The sequence below is a fragment of the Podarcis muralis genome, chromosome 11 (assembly GCF_964188315.1).
Source record: "Podarcis muralis chromosome 11, rPodMur119.hap1.1, whole genome shotgun sequence".
Classification (NCBI taxonomy): Eukaryota; Metazoa; Chordata; class Lepidosauria; order Squamata; family Lacertidae; genus Podarcis; species Podarcis muralis.
This window is the reverse complement of record NC_135665.1, coordinates 10,939,033-10,965,065: the sequence shown is the minus strand read 5'-3', so window position 1 is coordinate 10,965,065 and position 26,033 is coordinate 10,939,033. Positions and strand designations below refer to the sequence as shown.

At 44.3% G+C, this 26,033-nt stretch overlaps 1 protein-coding gene across 2 annotated transcripts in view; it reads right to left on the bottom strand.

Annotated features, from left to right (window-relative positions):
* Window positions 1-26,033, bottom strand: part of LOC114606797 (kelch domain-containing protein 3-like) — an 80,752-nt gene that overhangs the window by 5,081 nt on the left and 49,638 nt on the right. For both annotated transcript variants that reach the window (XM_028749363.2, XM_028749362.2), the window contains exons 16-18: window positions 20,093-20,193; window positions 7,143-7,227; window positions 2,872-2,976 (exon numbers count right to left, since the gene is read on the bottom strand). In XM_028749363.2, coding sequence (XP_028605196.2) covers window positions 2,872-2,976; window positions 7,143-7,227; window positions 20,093-20,193 — 291 coding nt within the window. The remainder of the gene's footprint in view (window positions 1-2,871; window positions 2,977-7,142; window positions 7,228-20,092; window positions 20,194-26,033) is intronic.

The window sequence follows — 26,033 nt, the reverse complement described above, 5'->3', positions numbered from 1 at the left end:
TGTCCAATGATTTATTATGTTTTTATATATGTTGGAAGCTGCCCACAGTGGCTGGGGCAACCCAGTAAGATATGCGGGATATAAATAGTAAAATTATCATTGTGGAATGGGACGTCCCTATTTTCATTGGAGAAATGTTGGAGGGCATGCTATTTTACATGCACAAAGCCAAAAATAAATAAATCACTTGTTTCATTTACTGTTTTGTTTAAATAATATAATCAGTAGACAGAGCAAGAGCTATGGTTTTGTTTTAAAAACCAAACCCTCAGCACAGGAATTCTCTAAAATCAGTGATGAATTTAGGTCTGAACGGGAACAAATTATGTTTATGGCCCCACCAACATGGTATCCCTGAAACATTGACAGTAGAAAAGTCTGTGCACACACTCACACACCAAGGAACTGCAGGCTATCGCAAATTACACTCTCCGAAAGCAATTTAATGCTGTGAGTCAGAACAAGCAATATGTGAGTCATCTCTGCATTTCTGTTTGGGTCACTTCCTTGTGTAAAGGCAAAGGGAAACGAGGCCCATCCGTTAAACTGCACTATTTCTACTTTTGCAGTCAAAGAGAGCTTGCTGCTGATCTTTTAATCCTGGAATACAGTCTTTGTGAAAAAAATGACTTTTGGTCCTTTCACCAGGCACACGGCAAGTGAGCTAACTCCATATAAGGGCAAACTTGCACTGGAAAATTATTGTTGCTCTCCCCAAATTGCAGTGTGGCCAAGACTGGAAATTTAGTACCATGAGAAAACACCCAGATAGCATAAGAACATAAGAGCCTGTTGGATCAGGTAATAATGGCCCATCTAGTCCAGAATCCTGTTCTCACAGTGGCCAACCAAAAGCCCGTGGGAAACCAGTGAACAGGACCTGAGCAACTGGTATTTAGGAACAGCAGAAGCAGCTGGGAAGGAAGAAGAGCAGTTCAGGGATATTTAAAAATAATAATTTTATAAGTTGTGTGTCTTTGCTTCTCAGTTTGTATTGTGTTATTGTGACTTGCTGTTGTTTAGAAATTATTTAATGTAATTGTTAAGAGCAAATTTCTGTTTCATTATTATTTTCTGGTATTTAATTTTATTATAGGGACGCAGGTGGCGCTGTGGGTAAAACCTCAGCGCCTAGGACTTGCTGATCGCATGGCCGGCGGTTCAAATCCCCGCGGCGGGGTGTACTCCCGTCGTTCGGTCCCAGCGCCTGCCAACCTAGCAGTTCGAAAGCACCCCCGGGTGCAAGTAGATAAATAGGGACCGCTTACCAGCGGGAAGGTAAACGGCGTTCCGTGTGCTGCGCTGGCTCGCCAGATGCAGCTTTGTCACGCTGGCCACGTGACCCGGAAGTGTCTGCGGACAGCGCTGGCCCCCGGCCTCTTGAGTGAGATGGGCGCACAACCCTAGAGTCTGTCAAGACTGGCCCGTACGGGCAGGGGTACCTTTACCTTTACCTTAATTTTATTATGTACTCTTATATTCTAATTGATTAAGTTGTTTATTTTAAAATTACGTTTTTATTGTGACATTTTTGTATTGGGTCGGATTATGAGGTGTGCAATCTTTGTTGTTTCTTCAGCTTGTAAACCGACCTGTGTATAGCAATATAGAAAGGCAGAATGTAAATTAAAAGTGAAATGAAAATGAAATGAAATTACAGTGGTACCTCTGGTTGCAAACGGGATCTGTTCTAGAGCCCCATTCGCAACATGAGCAGAACCCAACCCGCTTCTGCGCATGCGCATGACGTCATTTTGAGCGTCTGCGCATGAGCAAGCAGCGAAACCCGGAAGTAACCCTTTCCGGTATTTCCGGGTTGCCACGGGACGCAACCTGAAAAGATTTAACCCGAAGAGTCTTTAACCCCAGGTATGACTGTATAAGGTATGAAACAGGTTAACATACAAGTTTCATGTCTGGCAGAACGAAAGATGGACCCCCTCAATGCTGGAAGTACAGTTCTTGCAAAGCGTGTTCTCCTTCATGGAGAGCACGTGTTGCGGTGGGGTCTGCTGAGCCACCCCTCTCTTACCAGGCAGGGTCTCTAAAGATGGCCTGGGGCAGTGATTGGTTCACTGGGTCGCTGGGGTAAAAGTTATGTTGCAATTTTGGTGGGAGGGGTAAAATGTTTAAGTACTCTACACGCAGCCTGGAGCTTTCTCTTTGCTGTGTGCAACGGATCACCCGCCCACCCGCCCTTGAGTAAGGGGTTGTTGCATTGACCTTGCTATGCCTGTCATGGGGTCGTCTGCCGTTGGGGCAGGGGCCTGGTAGGAATTTTGTCCATCTGGCTGATTGGCTGGGCTATTTGGTTTTTGCCTACTGCGTAGCAAATCGTCACAGGTTGTTGTTATGCATTGGTTATAAATTGGTGGAGGAGGGGTTAGGATAGGCTGGGCCTGCCCCTCCATGGTTGCTGCGGAAAGGGAATTCCGTTAAAGGAATCCTGGGGCTTGCCATCTTTTCGTCCAATCCCTGGAATGGGACTAGGGCCGGCAAGCCTTCGGGGAGCAGGCGGGTGAGAGGTGAGGGTCTGTGACTCAGCTCCATTTCTCCCCGACTTGCTTTCCCCCGCACTGTCTTTCGGTGGTGCCCGGAAGTCAGTTCTGTCCCCAGGCGGGGGGACAGATAGTCTTAACCAATGCCTAAACAACCACTCATGGTTTTGTATTTAAATAAAGTTGTGGCCAAAATTATGCCAAAAACCTTAAACAAAAATTAAGTGTGCGTTGTGAGTTATTTGGGTGGGGTGGCTTGGGGACCTCGACACACAACAGCAGTGTGCAGTTCTAAGTAAATGTTCCGCGAATAGCCTGGAAAGCAAGCCTTAGGGACAGGGCATTAGGAGAAGCCCTAACTTGTAATATTTACCCTCAATTTGCAGAGCTCTTTTCTTTCTTTGTCATTCTCTTCGGCTCTGGCTTGGAGCCACGCTTCATTCTGAACTTTGTGCTTCTCCAGCATCTCTTGGAGCTCCTGGGGTTTTTTTGCAAATAAAATAAAATCCACACTCGTAAAGGTTTTAAGTGTTTTTCAGTCACACATTTAAAGTTATAGGACGAGATCCAACATAACCGTGAAAGGAGTGGAAGAGCTGGCACAGCTCCACAAGCTATTTTCATTGCACAGCCAGGAGTGAAAGCAGAAGTAGCAGAACAGGACCAAAAAGCATCTGATAAATCAGGGTGGTCCGACATTCAGTATGAAGTGGGCCGCAAGAGAACTTTGACACAGAACCCACACACTGAATTAAATTCCCATGTCATAATTTAAAGTTACAGGTAGGTAGCCGTGTTGGTCTGCCGTAGTCGAAACAAAATAAAAAAATTCCTTCCAATAGCACCTTAGAGACCAACCACCGTATTTTTCGCTCTATAAGACGCACCAGACACAAGACACACCTAGTTTTTGGAGGAGGAAAACAAGAAAAAAAATATTCTGAATCTCAGAAGCCAGAACAGCAAGAGGGATCGCTGTGCAGTGAAAGCAGCAATCCCTCTTGCTGTTCTGGCTTCTGGGATAGCTGCGCAGCCTGCATTCGCTCCATAAGACGCACACACATTTTCCCTTACTTTTTAGGAGGGAAAAAGTGAGTCTTATAGAGCAAAAAATACGGTAAGTTTGTTATTGGTATGAGCTTTCGTGTGCATGCACACTTCTTCTAAGGTGCTACTGGAAGGAATAATTTAAAGTATTTGCAATATATTCAGTACTATTTAATATCATTTTAGATGCACAATTAATACATATAATTAAATACACAATAGATTTAATATATTTAATTTTCAAAAAAACTTAATACACAAACAGATGTGTGCGCTATCATTAACAATGCATGGCATTGGAAGATAACAAGGGGACAACAAAGATGGATTCTCAGTGCTTCAGTGGTAGCCAAGAGACTCACATTGATGAACTGGAAGAATAAAGATATGATCCCCTTTAATTAATGGATCGACAATATGGTAACATTCGCAACTTATGAACGGACTGCTTGCAGACATAGATTTTGCTTGTATAAATATGACAGTATTTGGAATGAGTTTATACAAAATGTAGTAGGCTGTTAATATTTGTATATGTATTGGGATAATGATAACAAATCTATAAAAGAGTAGGGTATTTTTTATATATTCATATATTGTTTTTTTTCCTCTCTACACATTTTTGTGCCTTTTTATTTTTCTCTTCCTCTTTTTTCTTTGTATCACTTTGCAGTCAAACCTCGGTTCTCGAATGGCTCCGTTTTCAAACGTTTCGGCTCCCGAATGCCAAAAACCCGGAAGTAAAGGCTCCGGTTTTCGGAACCCGAACGCCCAACACGGCTTCCACGTGAGTGCAAGAAGCTCTTGCAACCCATCGGAAGCTGCGCCTCGGTTGTCAAATGTTTCGGAAGCCAAACGGTCTTGCGGAATGGATTACGTTTGACAACCAAGGTTTGACTGTATTTCTTTATACAGTGGTACCTTGGGTTAAGTACTTAATTCGTTCCGGAGGTCCGTTCTTAACCTGAAACTGTTCTTAACCTGAAGACCACTTTAGCTAATGGGGCCTCCCGCTGCCACTGCACTGCCAGAGCATGATTTCTGTTCACATTCTGAAGCAAAGTTCTTAACCTGAAGCACTATTTCTGGGTTAGCAGAGTCTGTAACCTGAAGCGTATGTAACCCGAGGTACCACTGTAACTGAAAACTTTTCAACAAAATATCAATACCATAAAAAAGGCACAAAAATATAAACTCATGCTTCATGTTTGATGCTTTCTCTTGAATGCCTAGCTTGTAGCCCACAGGTGACCCATAGGTTGGACTGCCATGTGATAGATTAACACTAGGCCTTGCCAATGGGGTCTCTACCCATCGGATTCAACTCTTGCGCTATGTTAAGAAAAGGGCTGCCCCTGCTGGCAAGGGACTGTTGTTCTAATGTTCTAATGGCCACAACCAGATCTCAGTGATGGAGATCATTGAGACATTCAGAATAGCTCCAGAGATCCAATTTAAAATGCTCACAGGTGGTGGGAAGATAGATTCTTAGAACTCTCGTGTGATTTGCAGTGGATCCGCAAGGAGACCTTACTCCCAAACGTTTAACCATAGCAGCAAGAAAATCCCACACACCCCACCAAACCCTAAATTAAATGCCTGAAATGAAGGGAGTTTGGGATAACTGTGAGTGGGTTTTTGTGCAGGGGGGCTGTGAGCTCCATTCAGTTCCGATACTCGGATATATTTATGGGCTCAGAATTCTTTAATTCTCAATGGAAATCTTTTTGCACCAGCCTCCGATTGGTAGATCTTGGGGTTGTAGTTTAAAAAGTTCCCACAAACCGAAAGTCCGCCCATCCCTGGCCTAGAATTCTTCCAACCATTTTAAATATTATCTTTCCACAGGTAACAATAAAGCAAGAAAAGGGGGGCTACCCATATAATCAGTTATCAATAATCAATATATTCATATATGCTCACACATAACAGGGCTTACAGTGATTTTATAAATCCATTTGAATCAAGAAAGCTTTTGCCTAAGCTAACTGCAAACTGCTTGGAACCGCAAGTCCAGAACCGACCTTTTACCTAGTAACATCCTTGCACCTTAGACCAGTGTTCCCCAACCTTGGGCCTCCAGCTGTTTTTGGACTACAACTCCCATCATCCCTAGCTAGCAAGACCAGTGGTCAGGGATGATGGGAATTGTAGTTCAAAAACAGCTGGAGGCCCAAGGTTGGGAAACACTGCAGTGTTTCCCAACCTTGGGCCTCCAGCTGTTTTTGGACTACAACTCCCATCATCCCTCGCTAGCAAGACCAGTGGTCAAGGATGATGGGAATTGTAGTCCAAAAACAGCTGGAGGCCCAAGGTTGGGGAACACTGCCCTAGAGGAAAGGGGAAGCCATGAATCAGAAGGCACTGGTACAAATCTTCCCCTCAAATCCAGGCTAAAATGGTCCACGAAACAGGAAGGGCCAAACCACATAAACTCCCTACATGAAGCAGAATGCATAGGGGGAGGTAGCGCCAGGAGATTCCCCCCCTGAGTCTCATTTCCCTGTTCTGTCAGAACTAGGGAAAAGGTCAGACTGTGCATCATTGTGCAGACAATGGAAAGCAGAAGTTGGGAGTGAACTCTGCGTACGGCCAGGGGCATGGCAAGAAGCGCTAATTGGCTATTTTTCGCTGGCGTTCGTGACTGCCTCATAATTGTCTCATGATCTGTGATTTGCTCAGGTATATAACCTCAGGACTTGTATGCTTCGGGGTCCCAGTCTTTTGGAAAGCATTCCAACTGGGTCCATTATTGCTCAGCAATAAAACCTCACCTTCTTTTTCTCCAAATTGCTGCGTCTGTCTGATCCTTGTTTCACCCTAAGTGGGTACCACTATAAATCACGTGCTTCAACAACAACAAAAACCGAGCAAGAGGACAGTATTTCAAAACAATATAACAACAGAAGCGTCACTGCATCAAACCATTAAATCACAATTAAGGTAAAAGGTAAGGGATCCCTGGATGGTTACGTCCAGTCAAAGGAGACTATGGGGTTGTGGCGCTCATCTCATTTTCAGGCTGAGGGAGCCGGCGTTTGTCCACAGACAGCTTTCCGAGTCGTGGCCAGCATGACTAAACCGTTTGTGGAGCAACAGGACACCATGACGAGTTCCAGAGCACCTGGAAATGCTGTTTTCCTTCCCACTACAGTGGTACCCCTTTATCTACTTGCACTTTGATGTGCTTTCGAACTGCTAGGTTGGCAGGAGCTGGGACAGAGCAATGGGAGCACACTCCGTTGCGCAGATTCAAACCGCCGACCTTCCGATCGGCAAGCCCAAGAGACTCCATGGTTTAGACCACAGCGCCACCCGCTCCCACAAATCACAATTAGAGGGACTCAACCCTCAAACATCTCTCCAGAGCAGGTCATGTGTTGATGGTTGCTAACCATGTTCTTCATGTCAAATGTAGGTCATTAAGCAATACCAGCAATCCTAAAAGTTTTCAGTGGTCATCACTGGATTTTTTCTTGCTTCAACCTGTTTTGACCATTTACTCATCAGTGTACCAAACAATTGTCACATGTGAAAGCTACCTAAGAAGATGTAGGAGTGCTAGGCCCAGAATTTCATGGAGGAGCAGAAACCTACCTTCTGTTGATTTTTAAAATGTTTGTTGAACTGCTCTTTTTCATGTTGAAAATTCAGTGTTTCCTGGACCAGTTCAGCTTTTGCACTGAAAAAGACGATCATAGGAGAAAATAAAAGGTTTAAATGTTTGGATTCAAGAAGCCACAATGATCATGAAGACTGGAGGAGCAGGAAAGATCCTCCTTGAATACAGGGATCATTCTTCCTACCATACAGATGTTGAGATAAAAACAGTGGTAATCTCTATATCTTCCTTTGAAGATGAGTCTTGATGGTTGACAGAGCTTGAAGAAACCCTAGACAAGTGAATCCTGGTTTCCCCCTATTTTAATTATAAACAAGGGGGGAAAAGAGAGAATCTCTGTGACTGATTCAGGCCTGTGCCAGGACAACACAGAACTTTTTGTTTAATTAGGGATGAAATATCTTAATTCTTTAAATATTTTTGAGAACCTTTCCATTTTACAAGTTTCCTGCTCAGGGTTAAGAATTAACCATGCTTCTGTTTGGTTAAACTGGGAAGCAGTAGTTCATGGAAAAGCACCCTAATAATAATAATAATAATAATAATAATAATAATAATAATAAATTATTTATACTCCACCCATCTGACTGGGTTTCCCCAGCCACTCTGGGTGGTTTCCAACAAAATATTAAAATTAAGTAATGCATCAAACATTAAAAGCTTCCCTAAACAGGGCTGCCTTCAGATGTCTTCTAAAAGTCTGGTAGTTGTTGTTCTCTTTGACATCTGGTGGGAGGGTGTTCCACAGGGCGGGTGCTATAGAAGATAGGATGAAAGGGCAGGGATCTAAAAATATGAACTGGACACGTCAAGGTCAAGGCAGGTGAGCAATCACTTTGCCTGTTGACTGGTAATTACTCAAATGTGTGCTTTTATGTTAAACTCAAAGGTAGAAACCCATAGATCACTTTTAAGTAAATCATAGTTAAATGTTACGCTAATATAGGTCCAGAAGATTTAATTTCAGGGCACGGGGGAGTAGAAAGCTGAGCTTCATTCATCTGTGAATTATTTTGGTGAGGTTGGCACCACACGTTTGTTAAAAAGAAATATTGTGTTTCTCTTAGACAATTCCCCCCCACCCCCCATTTAGAGACAGAAGCTTTTGGTCTGGGCAATTAGTTTGAGAAAAGTGTGTCTCTCTTTCAGAGAGAGACAAATGCTTGCAATGTTCTTTTTTCTGGCTTGGGTGGGAAGTATTATGTAGTTTTGACGGGATTCAGGGACAGAATTAAAGGAAGGGGATTGAAGAAGACCTAGAATCTTGGAATAAGTCCTAAATTAAAGCGAAAGGTAAAGGGACCCCTGACCATTAGGCCCAGTCATGACCAACTCTGGGGTTGCAGCGCTCATCTCACTGTATTGGCCGAGGGAGCCGGCATACAGCTTCCGGGTCATGTGGCCAGCATGACTAAGATGTTTCTGGCGAACCAGTGCAGCGCACGGAAATGCCATTTACCTTCCTGCCAGAGCGGTACCTATTTATCTACTTGCACTTTGACGTGATTTCGAACTGCTAGGTTGGCAGAAGCTGGGACAGAGCAACAGGAGCTCACCCCGGATTTGAACCGCCGACCTTCTGATCAGCAAGTCCTAGGCTCTGTGGTTTAACCCACAGCGCCACCCGCGTCCCAAGTCCTTAATTAAGAGAGGACTAATTTTTAATGAGGAGGAAATTTATTCAGGGGTGCAACCAGAATGTAGCCTGTGAGTTGAAATGAGATGGGTTTTATATTAGGGAAGCTTATAAAGAAGTGGAACTTAGTTTGGCTGGGGGCTGACTTTTTCTCATACAACTTTTGAGCTTCCTCCATGGATATTTTTATCCCTCCTCCAACTGCGCCTTCCCCGGGTGGCATGCCGGCTTTTTCAGAGAGCTGGAAAGTGGCGCTGCGCGTTCTGCATTTCCTTTGGCAAGCCTGTCTGTTTGCTAAGAGGAGACTTTGGGCTGGAAACCAGGGAGCTATTTCCACCAGCACCCCTGCTGTGTATCAAATCCCATTTGTATGTCATTGTACACATCAGCAAAGCCTGATGTGTTTCCAAGTCAACCACAGTTTGTCCACATGAGGAGGCACAAGGGGGGCATGGATGTCTTCATGTGGCTTACATTTTCTCCCCCCCCCCAGTTTATTTTATTTTTTATTTTAACAAACAAACAAATGCACAACCCAACCCCCATTTAAATTTTCAAATTGGATCGAATCTGGAGGTTTTTCAGGGGACAGATCAAAATGCAGTATTTTTCAAGAAACTACAGGAACACATGTGGATTGTGGCTAAAGTCTGAGTATACAGCTTCACAAGCCAGCAGTGGGAGCATGCTAGATGCAGAGGAAAGCGGAATGTGTACTCCTTCCAGGATAGGCGTCATAAGCTGTGTACATAAAGGTAAAGGTAAAGGGACCCCTGACCATTAGCTCCAGTCGTGGCCGACTCTGGGGTTGCAGCGCTCATCTCGCTTTATTGGCCGAGGGAGCCGGCGTACAGCTTCCGGGTCATGGGGCCAGCATGACTAAGCCGCTTCTGGTAAATCAGAGCAGCGCACGGAAATGCCGTTTACCTTCCTGCCGGAGCGGTACCTATTTATCTACTTGTACTTTGGCGTGCTTTCAAACTGCTAGGTTGGCAGGAGCAGGGACCGAGCAACAGGAGCTAACTCTGTCATGGGGTTTCGAACCGCTGACCTTCTGATTGGCAAGTCCTAGGCTCTGTGGTTTAATCCACAGCGCCACCAGCATCAAGCTGTGTACATACAAGAGTGCAAATTTTATTATGTGCACTTTTGTCCAAACCTGAGGTTAACCTAGGTTTGGACAAAACCTGTGTTATAAGAATTCTAAGGTCCCAAATATAAAATGATGTACAAGGCAAACACATACACAAGTATATAAACCACGTGTCTGAAATGGTACAGGAGAGCAATCCTGAACCATTTTGACTCTCCCAAACTAACCTCAAATATTTCTCTGCAAGGAGTAAGGAAATGGTGAAAGCCTCTCCATTGTCTTTTGCTTACCTGTCTTAAGGGCATATTTGTGTATGAATAGGGTGAGCCTGTGACCTGGATTCAGGAACTAAAAGTATTTACCATCACAAAAGAATGGTCAGGCTGCCCAGGTAAAGCAATCAGTGACCATTAACAGATATCCTGGCAAACAGGATTTCTGCTGTAGGCTGCCCCCTTCTGTGATGTATGTATGATGTTTTGGGAGGTGGTCTTGAGCTATTTCAAAAGTCTATATAAGGCAATTTCAAAAGTCTATATAAGGGCTTGTTCACCATTATTCTGGGTCCCTCCTCCCTCCTGCATGTGGTGAGTGAGGACCACCCTGTTGCAACAGGTTTACTAGCTGCTTTGCTTCTCAATATTCTCTGGCTGGCCTCTGTTATTTTCTCCTACTGATAGGGAACCCACTTAAGGACTTTATACGGGCTCTTGGATACCCCATAAGGGAAAAGGAGCAGGGTTTCCCCCCCCCCTTATAACACCTGATTTCTCAGCTGAACTCTTGGCAGTGTTTCCTGTCCACACTAGTGGGATGTATTGATGGGATCTATTCACACTCTGTGTTGTCCCCCCTCCTCAATTATTACTTCCCCACTCTCCTTGAGATCTGGAAACCTGAGATCTACTGTGGGCATGTCCTCAGGTTTTTTGCTGACCTATGCCAAGGCCAATTACGTTGTAAAATATTTAAGATACAAGCTTTCTGATATACCAAACTTGCACCAAACATTGGGTTAAAAACTGGGGCAGGGGAATACATGTGTGTCGCGCCCGGTCCCACCAACGAGGAGCTCACCAGTATATACAGGGTGTAGTGTGGTAATAGATCGCACCCCGCAAAATGACACCCCCACAACGTTGGGTAACATGTGATTTTATATTGGATTCTCCCCCTTCCCCACCTTATCACATTGGGGAAGTCCAAATTAAATTTGCAGTGAGGTTTTCCCACGCCTTAAAGCAATGAGAACCATCATCCAGCATTTTCACAGCAATAAACTTTCTTTTTTTTTTTTTTTTTTTAATATTTTATTAAGGATTTTCTTGTTTTACAGAAGTGTAGTGCCTCATATATATTTTTCCCCATGTAACATTTTTACAAATCCGTTTCATTTGTTGAGGCATTAGGGGGAGAAGAAAATAAAAATAAAAATAAAAAAAGGAGAGAAAAGAGAAAGGGGGTGGAGAGAGGGAAGATGGATAAGGGTGGGATTGGGTGGCGGTGTTTCTATTATGTTTAATGTATGTAGAGTTTGGTGTCAGCGTGCTTGTGTTGTTCACTTGTGTTCCTTTGGTGGTGAGAGAGGTTGGGGTTGGCCTAGGGTGTGATTGTTTGCTTGTGATTGGCTGTGGTGATCTTTGTTTTCGTGTGTGAGTGAGGTGGGTGGGTGTTTTGGATCAGGTTAGCCATATTGATTTGTATGCTGTTGGTGGATTATTGTCATTGTCCTGTTGGGCTGTGTGTGTGATAAAGGGGAGCCATACCGGGGTGAAGGCATCTTCTTCTGTTTGTCCCCGTGTCAGTTTCAGTTTATTAGTTAATTTTTCTAGTAGGGCTGTTTCCCATACTATTTGATACCATTGGTCCATGCTTACTCCTGACAGGTCTCTCCAGTGTCTGGTTATGGTGTTTCTGGCTGCTGAGAGCAGGTGGGTTATGAGTTCTTTGTGGTGTAAATGGGCATTGTTGTCTTGGAAGATGTTTAGTAGGGCCAATTCTGGGGTGGTGTCTATTACTTGCTTAGTTATTTTACAAATTTCTTGTATGGCTGTTGTCCAGAATAGTTGGATTTTGGGACACTCCCACCACATGTGGAAGTATGTGCCTGTGGAGGTGCACCCTCTCCAGCATTTTGGTGAGGTTCCTGGGTGTATTAGCGCTAGTTTCCTTGGTGTTAGGTACCACCTGTAGGTGAGTTTCAGTGTGAGTTCTTTTCTTTTCGTTGATATGGATTTAAAGGGGGGTTTAGACCACATTCTGGTCCATTGAGTGGGGTTTATCTCATAGCCTATGTCATTCTCCCATTGATTTTTGATTGCGTCTAGGGGATTTGCGAGATTTTGGAGTAGTATTTTGTATATTGCGGATACCATCCCTTTACCGTTTCCCTTTGTTGTTAGGAGGAGGTTTTCGAAGGTTGTCAGGGGCCTAGTTGCTGCTGATTTTACTGTTGGGTTGTTTAAGAGGGCATGTAGTTGGTGTTGTGTTAACCAGGGCATTTGGGTGTCTTCTAGTTTGTCTTGTATTTCTTGTGTTGACAAGGGTTTGTTATTTTTATAAAAGTCTATTAGGCGATACAAGCCTTTGGTTCGCCAGGTTTTTATCTTGAGGTTTTGTGCTGCATGGTGGAATAATGGGTGGTATGCCAGGGGGATTAGTGGGGATGGGGTTGGGGATAGTTTGCCTATTTGTGTTTTCCATGCTTTGAGCATGGTCTGTGTGTACCTGTTAAGTGTTGTGGGAATTTTCTTTAGTTTGTTTGGGAGGAGTGGGTATGTTGTGGTGCAGGTGTTTTCAATTGTGTCCCTCTCTAGGTGTACCCATTGTTTTGTCTCATCTTCTAGTATATATGGGATTATATGGCGTATTTGGTTGGCGTTGTAATATGCTTCTATGTTGGGGATTCCCCATCCTCCTTCTGAGGTGGGGAGGTGCAGGTATTTGGGGCTTATTCTTGGTTTTTTATGTGAGAAGATGAAAGAGTGTAGTTTTCTCTGCCAACTGTGAAGTTGGGTTGAGGGGATCCAGATTGGGAGGGTTTGGAATAGGTAGGTTAGTTTTGGGAGTGTGATCATTTTGATCATGGCTATTTTGTCTGAGAGAGTGAAATTCATGTTATTCCATCTCTTTAGGTCTTTGTTAATTTGTCGCCACAGGGGCTTGTAGTTGTGGAGGTATAATTTATTGAGGTTTCTGGTTATTTGTACCCCTAGGTATCTGAACTTGGTGTGGCAAAGTTTTATTTTGGTGACCTTCGTGAGTTCTTTTTGGGTGTGAGGAGGGGTGTTGAAGCACATAGCTTTTGACTTTGTGAAATTTACCTGTAGGCCCGACACCATTGCAAATGCGTTGAGTTCTCTGATTAGGGAGGTTGCTGTGCTTATGGGGTCTGGTGTTGTGACCATTAGGTCATCTGCAAAGAGCCCTAATTTATAGGTCCTGCCTTTTATTTCCACTCCCTTGATGTCTGCGGCTGCTCGGATGCGGATTGCTAGGGGTTCCAGAGCCAGGATAAATAAGAAGGGAGACAGTGGGCATCCTTGTTTCGTGCCTCTTTGGATAGCTATAGTGTTAGAATCCATATTGTTAGTTCTGCATTTTGCTGAGGCTTGGGAGTATATTTGTTTGAGGATTTGTAGGAAGTTGGGGCCAAATTTCATGTTAGTTAGTACTGCTAATATGTATTTCCACTCCAAGCAATCAAAGGCTTTGAGTATGTCTAGGGACATAATTGTCAATGGGAGTTTGGTTGCCTTGCTGTGTTCGATCAGGTTCAGTAGTTTCCTGATGGGGTCTGTTATATTGCGGCCAGGGACAAAGCCAGTCTGGTCTGGGGCTATTAACTTGTGTAGGAAGATTTTTAGGCGGTTGGCCAAGATTGATGTGAATATCTTGTAGTCTTGGTTTATTAATGAGATTGGGCGGTATGATTCTACTTTGAGGCTGTCTTTTAGTGGTTTTGGGATGGAGACTATTTTGGAGTGGGTCCAGGTTTTGGGGATGGGGCCTCCTTTTATGATGTCGTTGAATAGGCGGGTCATGTAGGGCATCAAGGGTTCTTTGAATTTCTTATAGAATTCTGCTGTGAAGCCGTCTGGGCCTGGGGCTTTGTGTGGTTTCAAGTTTTTGAGGACCGCATCTATTTCCTCTGGGGTGATAGGGCTATCCATGAATTCCTGTTCCTCATCAGTTAGGGTAGGCATGGTCAGTCCTGCTAGAAATTTTTTGATTTCCCTCTCTGGTGGGTTATGGGAGGTGTATAGGTTGGAGTAAAATTCTGCAAATTCTGAAATTATTTCTTTGGGGGAGAATGTTATGTTGCCGTCTTTTTTGGTGATGCAGTGTATTCTTGTTTTGAGTGCTTTTTTCCTACATCTATTTGCTAGTAATCTGGAGTTTTTCCCTCCATATTCATAGAAACGTTGTTTAGAGTATAGAATGTTGATCATTGTTTTGTTGATTTCTAAGGAGTCTAGTTCTCTCCTTTTCTGTTCTATAAGTTTGAGGAGTTTTTTAGATCCTGTTTGTTTGTAGCGTGATGAGAGGGCTGTGATGTCTTGTTCTATTTTGCTAATTTTTGAGGAGGTTTGTTTTTTAAGGAATGTTTTCTCTTTTATGCAAGCTCCTCTGGTGACCGCTTTCATTGCGTCCCATAGGAGGGGGGTTGTTGTATTGTTTACATCGTTTTCTTTGAAGTAGTTTTGGAGGGTTTTTGTGAGACTCTCTCTAATTTGTTTGTTTGTAGTTAGGATGGGACTGAAGGACCAGGATGGGGTGGTTTGTGTTCCTTCTCCTATTTTAACAGTGACTTCTACTGGGGCGTGATCTGTGATTTTAATGTTACCTATGTTTGTTGATTCTACTGAGGGAATCAGACCCTGTGTGAGTAGAATGCTGTCCAGTCTGGACACTGTATCATGGCGTCCCGATTGGAATGTATGGCTGATGTCTCCCGGGTTTTGCTCACCCCAAATGTCATAGAGACCCCTGTTTTTTAGCATTTTTAGTAACTTGTAAGAGTTCCTGGTTGTTGGGGGTTTCCTTCGGAGGAAGGTTGCCCATGGGGTTGTGGGGTGGATATCTTTCAGGGATATACCTTTCATATTTAGATTGAGGTCCCCTCCTAGGATTGCTTCCCCTTCAGAGAAGGAGAGGAATTTGTTTAGTGTTTTCTGGAAGAATTCTAGTTGTTTCGTGTTTGGGGCATATATGGAGCCGATTGTCAGTTTGATTTTGCCATCTAGTGTCCCTTTAGCGAAAATGAATCTGCCTTTTTTGTCCTTGAGGACTGTTGTGGCAGTGAAGTTCAGGTCCCTACTGAGTATTATGGCTACACCACGGGCTTTCCCTGAGCCTCGTGCGACCCACTGTTGACTAAAGCGGGGGTCGCTCAGGAGTTTGCTGCCTTTGGGTGGATTGTGTATTTCTTGTAGGAAGGTGATGTGTGGTTTCATGGTGTTTATGTATGAGGTGATGCGTTTTCTTTTGATGGGGTTTCCCAGCCCCCTCACGTTTAATGTAATTGCTTTTAGGTTAGCCATTTTGTTTATCTATTATGTGGGGCGATTCCCTGCCAACCCGTTCGGGTTGTCTTGTGTCTCTCTCTTCGTGTTGTTTAAAGAACCAGTGGGGTTGCGCTGACCTAGGGTGTGGTGGGTGGGGGGCTAGTAGGATTAGAGTGAGATTTGGGTTAAAGAGTAGGGGGTAAGTTGTAGGGAGTTTCCTATATGTAGTCATATAGGTGTTTGTTTGGGGTATTTTGGGCCATCTGGCATTTAGCCAGTTGGTCCTAGGTCTCAGCTGGTGTGGAAGGCCGTGTTCAAGGACAGGCCGTCCCCCCTGTTGTCTGCGATAGGGGGTGATCAGCGAGACAGTGTGAAGTGACTTTGTAACGTCGCTGTCAGGTATAAGGTTTGTAAGCAGTGTTGCCAGTATTATGAGCAACATTGTTGGTGTGTTGGGGTGGGGATGTGGGTGCTGGTACGCTCTGGTGCCACCATAGTGCTGGTTGGGTATCAGATTTTAGCCTGATTGTGGGTTGTGTTATTAAGGTTGGAGTTGTTTTTCCTTAGTATGGAGTATGAGGATGTTGAAGGTGTGGGTGATGGGGAATGTGGTTGAGGTCGTCTGGACTGGTGTTGGGGTGGGGATTTCTGTGGGGGTGCGGGGCTGGGGGGGGTGTTGATGGTGTTAACTAAATCTATGTTTTGGGGGGGGAGGGGAAAAAAGGGGGGGGGGAATCACCAGTCCTTCAGTTTGTGGTTTTTTCCTGGTTGCTTCTTTCAGCCGGGGTTGTTGTTGTTGTAGGGTTGTCCATCTGCGATGAGTTGGTTTGGTTGATCTTGGTCTGGTTTCTTGTGTCGTATGGCCGGCGGGACGGTTCTGAGCATGATGCTTGCCTGTATTGGTTTGCGTTGTTGCGCCGCTTCTGTTGTATCTTTTTCTTCTGTACCATTGTCCAGTTGTTTGCTGTTGTTTCCTCGTGGTTGGGGCTGTCGCTTGGTGGGTTTGTCGGTTTCCATTCCGGCGGGAGGTCGAGTTCAAGGTTCTTTAGTAGTTGCAGGGCCTCAGGTATGTTGGTAGCCATGTGTTGTGTTGTGTTCGTTGTTACAATGAGGCGGAAGGGGAAGCCCCATCGGTATTTGATCCCTGCTTGTTGGAGACGCTGGGTGCATGGGCGCAGGCTTTTCCTCCGGTTTAGGGTATCCTGAGATAGGTCCTGTAAGGCCAGAATGGGGGTTTCTCCATATCGAAGGTTGCTTGAGTTTCTGAGTTGGTGCCATATTTCTTCCTTCTTTCGGTAGCGTGTGAAACATACAATGATGTCTCTCGGGGGGGCGCTGGGTTTTGGCATAGGTTTTAGGGCTCTGTGAGCCCTCTCCAAGTCCTCTGCCTCAAGTTTCAGGCTTGGGATTGTGTTTTTCAGCCAGCGTATAATTAGGTCTGCTGGGCTTTTCTCCTCTGTTTTTTCAGGAAAGTTGCGGAAGCGGATGTTACAACGTCTATTGCGGTCTTCAAGGTCGGCTTGCTTAATTTTCATCTCGTTGTGTTCTGCTTCCATTTGGTTTACCAGTTCGTCCAGTTTCTTGTTCACACGTGCGTTCTCCTCCCGGTATTGTTCTATTATTCTTTCTTGCATTTGGTTCTTGTTCTCTAGAGCTTCCACTTTGGAGGTTAGATTGTTGATTAGTACCTGCATGGGAGCCATTGTGGCCTTCAGTGCTTCTTCTAATCGTGCTTCCATTTCCCTCAGATCTCGTTTCGTTATTGGGTGGTCATCATCTTGAAGGGGAGCTACCATCTTAGCATTGTTTGCCATCTCCCTGGTTGGTGTCATCTCGGTCTCCCTGATGGTTTTGGTTTGAGGTTGGCTTGGCGTCCTCTTGGGGTTGGGCGTGTGGTGGTTAGGAGTTGTGGCAGTGGTGATTCCTGGGTATTGTTGGGTTGCTGAGCTGATCAGGCTTTGTTGGCTGGTGGCTTTTACAGAGCGTTTCGATTAGGTGGTCATTTGTGTCACTTCTAGCCTGTGTTTTAAGAACTTCTCTAGGGCTTCTGTAGATGCCTCAGCGGTGCCGCCGAGGCGGGGGGGGGGGGGCAGGTAAGTAGAGATGGGTATACTAACGGACAGACAGTTCATATAAAGGGAAGGGGGTTAGCAGGTAGAGATGCAAGAGATTAGAGGGTATATGTTTAATTTTCCTCCATTTTTAATTACTTTCCCACAAGCAAAAAATAACAACAATAACCAGGGGGAAATATTATTCTTAAGAAAAACAAATCAAACAAAACCATGCAGTTATTTTTTGTTCTCCAAATGGGTATATGGAGGAAATTTTTGTTTTAAAAGAGAGTGGTGGTCGTAGCTGGGGGCGAAAGATTCCCCCCTCAGGAGCAGGCGAACAAGAGCTTTAAAAAGAGAAAGAAAAGAAGAATAATTGTATGGCTCTGCTCTGTCTTTTAAAAAATAATAATAATATGTCCCCCCAACCACCGCCACCACTCTCCGTCTGCAGAAAAGCAACCAAAAATGTACGGGTAAAAGATAAAAATGAGAATTAAAGGTAAAAAAAAAAAAAAAGGGGGGGGTGTCTTTAAATAAAGCTTTTTATTTTTATTTTTTTTTAAATGAGTAAAGTATAGGTAAAAGAGGGTAGGTAAAAGAGAGTGGAAAGTCTGGGGCGGAGTGGCAGTCCCAGGAAATGGCCTGTGATGGTTCAGGGCTGTTTTCTGGGTACTGCCATTTTAAATCTTAAGAGGGGGGTTTGAGGTGGAAATAAAATGAGGTTTAAATTGAGGATGTGTGTGTGGAAAAGTGTGTCTTTAAATAGTGAGTAGAAAAGATAGAAATAAAAGTAAAGATTCAAATAAAGGGTGGCTGCAGCAGCAGTGGCCCCTCTTTTAAAAAGAAAAGTGGTAAAAGTAGGTATATGGGGGGGGAGGGATAAGAAAGATGTATATATATATTTTCTTTAAAGGGAGGGAGGGAGGGGGAGGAAAGGGTTAAAAAAAGGGGGTGTTAAAAAAAAGGGGGGGGGAGGTTGTTTTTTCTTTTCTGTGGTCTCCTTTGTTATGCAGCTTCTCTGTGTTCTCCTTGCCGCTGGAGCTCCCGGTAGGGCTCAGCCACGTGCGTTTTTGTTTTTTTTTTCCTTCCTCCCCGAAGCCTATTTTGCCTTCACCGTGCTCACCTACCTCTCCTCTGCTTTCCCGTCGGCAGAGATGGGGGCAGCAACGGTAAATTTGGGGCTCCTTTTTCTTTCTTTCTTCTTCTTCCTCTCTCTCCCTTTCTTTCTCCCTCTTTGCGTTAGTTCCACTGTCCTCCGGGTTTTGGAGCTCCTCTCGGCTGTTGGGGGGGGGGTCGGGTGCCTTTCCGGCTCAATCAAGGTCGTGGGGGGGTGTTTTGGCTCCTTTGATAGATGCCCGGGCACCCCCAGTTCCTCTCCGTTGGCAGTGCTGGCAGCAGCAGTTCTGGGGGGTCCGGGAATCGGTCACCAGAGCCTTTTACTCTGGCTGGCTTCAGGAGCTCTTTTCTTCTGCTGCTGCCGCCATGCTGCCTCGCCGGAAGTCCCCCCACAGCAATAAACTTTCTATAACTTATTGTCAAACATATGCTGATTTCAATCATCTAAAGACATCCACCGTTGTCTTTCACTGGAGACCCAATCTGGGTCTCCAGTTGTTTTTGGACTACAACTCCTATCGGCCCAAGCTAGCAGGACCAGTGGCCAGCGATGATGGGAACTGTAGTCCAAAAACAGCTGAAGACCCAAGTTTGGGAAACCGTGCATTAGATGAAACAATTGTAAAGAGAAAGAAGGCACATTCTACCACATGTGGTGGACATGCAAGATGACAAAAGGATATTGGGAAATGATTTATAATGCGTTGAAAAAAATGTTTAAAATTACTTTTGTGAAAAAAACAGAACCTTTTTTACTAGGAATTCTAGGTCCACAAATACCAAAGGAGCAGAAAATATTGTTTATGTATGCTATGACAGCTGCGCAGATGTTATTTACCCAAAGATGGAAGGAAGACAAAGTACCCACAAGAGAAGAATGGCTAGTAAAAATGATGGACTATGCCGAAATGGTGAAAATAACTGGGAAGATCAGAAATCAAGAAGATGATCAATTTAATAAAGAATGGGGGAAATTTATTTGTTACTTAAAAAAACACTGTAAACAATTAAAAACAATGGCAGGATTATAAAAAAACCACTTGCAATGTAACAAGGACTATGGTGAGATTTGAGTACAGTGGTACCTCGGGTTAAGTACTTAATTTGTTCCGGAGGTCCGTACTTAACCTGAAACTGTTCTTAACCTGAAGCACCACTTTAGCTAATGGGGCCTCCCACTGCTGCTGCCCCGCCAGAGCACGATTTCTGTTCTCATCCTGAAGCAAAGTTCTTAACCCGAGGTAATATTTCTGGGTTAGCGGAGTCTGTAACCTGAAGCGTATGTAACCCGAGGTACCACTGTATTAAGTAAATATGGAGAACAGTAGAAGATGCAGTTGGAAAACAATAACAAGGGAAACCACTGAGGGGTGGAGGGAAGTCTGGGGACTATGTGTATATGATCATTATTTATTTGTGATGACAATTGTTAAAGACAAAAACGAATAAAAAAAAGAGAGTGGAGGATCAAGAAGAAGAAGAAACAACATTTCCATTGATGCCAAACAATACCTACGTGCTGAGCTTCTGAAACTCGGAGTCCAGCAAAGTAAAGGCCTTTGTAATCATGTCCATTGCTTGGTTACGCACTGAACGTAAATCCTGCAGCTGCGGTGTCTGAGTGGAAAGCCATTAAGTATTAGTTAATATGAGCTACTATAAATAAGGATTAACACACACACCCCGGCCGCCTCTTTTCTAAAAATCAACTCCTCTACTATGAGAGACAGCAGGCTTTCAGTGTAAAGAGTCACATTTCTCTCCCCTCATAGCGCAGTCCCCTTTTTGGCACACTTATTGCCTCATTGGTGGCAGTGAAAAGGGAGAGATGAATATTGTTGTTACAATATTGATCCAGAATTAAAGTGGTCCATAATCTTGTTCTCTCATTCACCCTCCTGTCGAACCCCCTCTGCAACAACTTATTAGGAGATCTCCCTCTGATTTTGCATTTGATTATCCTATCTTATGTTCCAGCACCTAAAGGGATTAGTGCCAATCCTCGGCATTTATTTAATTAATAAAGCTATTCTTAATAAGTCGTAGCACAATGTAACCAAACCTATTCTTTTAAACACAATGCCCTCCTGCCTAACAAGTCATTTCTCAACGTTCACTACTAATTAATTCATTTGCCAAGGAGTATGTTATGTAGACAAATATTTAATTGGTGGTTTAATTGCTAAGCAAATTAAGTACAGAGTAATTAATCTGCTAAGCAATGGTGATAATGGGGCAAGCCGGGAAATGTATATAAGCAAATGATTCAAGGATCGTTTAAATGGGTCCCTCCAGCAAATAGTTTATTTGAAATAGCATCTGAGCAATGCTTTTCAATTCACATCTGCAGGAGACAATATATGTAGATCAATAGAGAGGCAAAGACTTTCTCTTGCAGTGCTGGAAGAAGTACAAAAAGGAGACCTGAAGGGTTTCTAAGGGCTCCCTTACACAACAAGAATGGCAAACACAGCTGCGCTAGAAAAAGGGTTCATTTATTTATATTTGTTAAATTTTAAGCCTGCTGTTTGATACTCTGGGGCAGGCATGTGGGCAAAACTGCTCCAGTTGCACCAGTGCATGGGAATCAGTACTTACACAACAGCAGCCTGCAGAATTTAGCAGTCGCAAAGCATCTCAAGGAATATCTCAGCACCCCGATATGTGTGCATGAAATCAACTATGCCCTTGGATCCATTTGTTTAAAATTTGCAAACATCACCCTTAATCAAAACTGACTGCAGGACAGCTTGTTGTTGTTATTGTTTAGTTGTTTAGTCGTGTCTGACTCTTCGTGACCCCATGGACCAGAGCACGCCAGGCACTCCTGTCTTCCATTGCCTCCCGCAGTTTGGTCAAACTCATGTTCATAGCTTCAAGAACACTGTTCAACCATCTCGTCCTCTGTCGTCCCCTTCTCCTTGTGCCCTCCATCTTTCCCAACATCAGGGTCTTTTCCAGGGAGTCTTCTCTTGAGGTGGCCAAAGTATTGGAGTCTCAGCTTCAGGATCTGTCCTTCCAGTGAGCACTCAGGGCTGATTTCCTTCAGAATGGAGAGGTTTGATATTCTTGCAGTCCATGGGACTCTCAAGAGTCTCCTCCAGCACCATAATTCAAAAGCATCAATTCTTCGGCGATCAGCCTTCTTTACGGTCCAGCTCTCACTTCCATACATCACTACTGGTGTTGCACGTTTATAACACATTCAGAGTGCTGTTTTTTGACTACCTGAGTCCCAAGTATTATATTATTGCAGGACAGCTTACAATAATAATACTTCGAACTCAGCTATTCAAAAAACAGCACTCTGAATGTGTTATAAACATGCAACACCAGATGGCGCTGCAGAGTAAAGAAAAAGTCTTTGCGATTTTACATAGCGTTTCCCCACTCTTTTGTCATAACAATTTAATTTCTGACTAATTTATAGCATTTTCCTCCTGTCTGAAGATCCACCCTGAGTTAGATATGGGCTTTCAGCTGTATCATGCACCCCGTGTTAACGTGGAAAGCTCACAGGAGAAAAAGACAATTCAATTTTTCAATTTTGAAAATCGAATTAAGTCTACAAGTCGATCTCTTGGCTACAGCACTAACCTAGCTTTCGAAAAATGCTTTGTTTCCCCCTCACACAGTACCCTGTGTGACATCTTGCCTGGTGAAGTTCTAGAGAACTTGAAAGCCTGCTGTGTTTTTGTAACATCTTGGTTGGTCTCAGTAGAACTGGGGTTCTGGAGGGGTTTTTTCCCCCTTTAACAAAACTGCCACCTTTGCCTCTTTGTCAAGGGGCAGTTCCCACACTTCCAAATTTAGCATTTAATCCAAAGGGCGGGAAGCTGGGCTGTGGGTGTGTTGCGGGAAAAGAAAGCTATGTCTCTCCTTGCTGTTGCTGCCCAGTGTCAGGAATCAGCCACATCGCCAACAAATTACCATGTTGGGGCTCTGTGGGTCAGAGACAGCCTGGGCTATTTTGGTCCAGAGGCAGAAATCCAAGTGAGGTGGGGTAAGAATATAATCGTCTTTCATGATACCCCAAAATCTACTTCTTGAGGCAGGATATCTCTTGGTGCTCCATAGCACAGGTTGCCAAGGGGGTCGGAAGTGATGCAGTAACCACGAGCCTGTGAAATATTACCTGTCTCAGTAGGGGAAATAGCAGACCCTCCAGGGACAGTCCCAGATTTACAGAAGCCATCCCGGTTTCTGATTTGAACCTGGAGTGTCCTACTTTTCCTTAAAGTAAAGGTAAAGGGACCCCTGACCATTAGGTCCAGTCATGGCCGACTCTGTGGTTGCAGTGCTCATCTCGCTTTATTGGCTGAGGGAGCCGGCATACAGCTTCTGGGTCATGTGACCAGCATGACTAAGCCACTGCTGGCAAACCAGAGCAGCGCACGGAAGCACCGTTTACCTTCCCACCAGAGTGGTACCTATTTATCTACTTGCACTTTGACGTGCTTTCGAACTGCTAGGTTGGCAGGAGCAAGGACTGAGAAATGGGAGATCACCCCACAGCGCCACCCACGGACACCCCTATTTTCATCAGATAAATGTTGGCAGGTATGGAGTTATCCAACCCTTGAGCCATCTAAAGACAGCCCTGAATAAGGAAGTGTTGCTGTTTTTTTTAAATGTTCAATATTTTATTTTATATATGTTGGAAGCCGCCCAGAGTGGCTGGGGCAGCCCAGTCGGATGTGTGGGGTATAAATAGTAAAATTATCATTGTGGAATGGGACGTCCCTGTTTTAATTGGAGAAATGTTGGAGGGTATGAAATAGTATTCTTTCCTTACTACTCTCTAGGAAAAACATTGCTTCTTTCTTTCTTTCTTTCTTTCTTTCTTTCTTTCTTTCTTTCTTTCTGATGGAAAAAAAAACACTTCCAAAAACCAACCAAGCAGAAATCCTAGATACATATGTCAAATCCATCTGGCAGGAAGTCATTCTTTTTAAATTAACGTAAGGCTTACGGCACTAAAGGAAGAATGCTCAAGACATTCAGCACACTTTACCTTTGTCTTATTTTTCACCGATGCCCCTGCGAGGATGACCTATGGCACCAGAACCTGGTTCATCTCAGTGGCCTGGGGCCTGGCATAAGCCATGGTATACCCAGGGATATATATATATATATATATATATATATATATATATATATATATATATATATATATATATTCCCCTTTTGCATTTTCTCCTGCTCTGACCTAATGGTCTCCACTGAATACCTCATGACATGACAGAGATACCTTGGCTTTAAATGCAGGAGAACAGGCAGGCAACAACAGTGGCAAACCACCGGATGCATCCTTGACACAGGTCCATACCCTCCAGGTGCCCCTATTTTCTAGGGACAGTCCTGGTTTCTGTTTTGATCCCGGAATATTCCGCTTTTCCTTTGTCCCCAATATTGGAGAAATATTGGAGGGTATGCAGTTAAGCAAACCTGGAGACCAGGAGATAAGTAACTATATAACCTTTAGAAGACATCTGAAGGCAGCCGTGTGTAGGGAAGTTTTTTTTAATGTTTAATGTTTTATGATGTTTTTATATGTGTTGGAGGCCACCCAGAGTGGCTAGGGCAACACAGTCAGATGGGCAGGGAATAATAATAATAATAATAATAATAATAATAATAATAATAATAATAATACGCCCCTATTTTCATTGAAGAAATGTTCGGGGGTATACTGGTCTTGAAGAATTCTTATCTAGCACTGTGGGCAAAGCGGTCCCCCTGGCTAGGAGTGATTATAAATTTTATATGGCAAGGCTCAAGGGTTGTGTATCAAAAAGGTGTTCTAACAAGCTGAAGCCATGCTGCACAACTGCCTGGGGTGGCGACAGTGGCAGGGAAGATGAGTCATAAACATACAATATGCCCCCTTACCATTTTCTGAGGAGAGTAAGGGAACACTCTCACTATGGGTCACCTTTGATTTGGATCTCACTAACAGCCCTCCCTCATATAATACAACTATGAGAGGGAAAAGCGCATTTAGGCAGTTGTGTGTTTGTTTGTTTTTTAAAAAAAAGTTTATTGGCCGTTTTTAGCTCTGCCGTGTCACTTTCGCTCTGCCCTCGAAAAGACAGCTTTCATTTCATTTTAGGCCATGATGCTTTGCAGAAGGGTTTTGATGCCTCGGGTTCGGAGCGGAGAGCAAGAGCGAGAGACCTTGCAGGCCTAAGGCACCCCACTCCTGAGTCTGATTAAGAGGCTCCCCCCAACATTTTTATCCTTCTGCTGACAAGTAGTGGCTCAGTTAGAGCCAGAAAAAAGGTATAACTTGGCAATCTCTGCCGATTTCTACAAATTTGTATGAAAGTCCGCCATAGTTCCAACCCTCACCATTTTCCTTCTCCTAGCATAAAGGTAAAGGTAAAGGTAAAGGTACCCCTGCCCGTACGGGCCAGTCTTGACAGACTCTAGGGTTGCGCGCCCATCTCACTCTATAGGCCGGGGGCCAGCGCTGGCCGGAGACACTTTCCGGGTCACGTGGCCAGCGTGACATCGCTGCTCTGGCGAGCCAGAGCCGCACACGGAAACGCCGTTTACCTTCCCGCTTGTAAGCGGTCCCTATTTATCTACTTGCACCCGGGGGTGCTTTCGAACTGCTAGGTTGGCAGGCGCTGGGACCGAACAATGGGAGCGCACCCCGCCGCGGGGATTCGAACCGCCGACCTTTCGATCGGCAAGCCCTAGGCGCTGAGGCTTTTACCCACAGCGCCACCTGCGTCCCTAGCATGGAATATCTTAAATTGTTTTGCTTAAGAGTTATCAACGTGTCAGGACTATAATCAAATGCATCTAGAATTGCAATTAGATGCCCATCTTGCCACACTTAAATTAGTCCTAAAACTGCACAGTTCTTTATATGCTTTTAATAACAATATTATTATTTTTTATTTATACCCTGCCCATCTGGCTGGGCTGCCCCAGCCACTCTGGACTGCTATAAAAACATAGTAAAACACCAAACATTAAAAGTTTTCCTAAACAGGGCTGCCTTCAGTTGTCTTCTAAAAGTCAGATAGTTGTTTATTTCCTTCACATCTGCTGGGAGGGCGTTCCACAGGGCAGGCGCCAACAATGAGAAGGCCCTCTGTCTGGCTCCCTGTAACCTCACTTCTCGCAGTGAGGGAACTGCCAGAAGGCCCTCGGAGCTGGACCTCAGTGTCCGGGCTGAATGATGTGGGTGGAGACACTCCTTTTATTCTTCAGTTTCAATAAATGAACTTTCCCTTTTCCAAAATTTGGTTTGTGTGCTTGTTCTTGGGTCACACCTCACTTAAGGCACACTTAGAACAGCGCCTTTTGCAGGGCCGTCTTTAGCAGATGCGGCGCCAGGGTGCAAATATCCGATCAGCGCCCCCAAATTACCACAGATAGTGGGGGGAGCAAAGCTGCACACTGCCAGCCATGGGAGTGCACCCCCGCGCAACTCTCCCCCATGC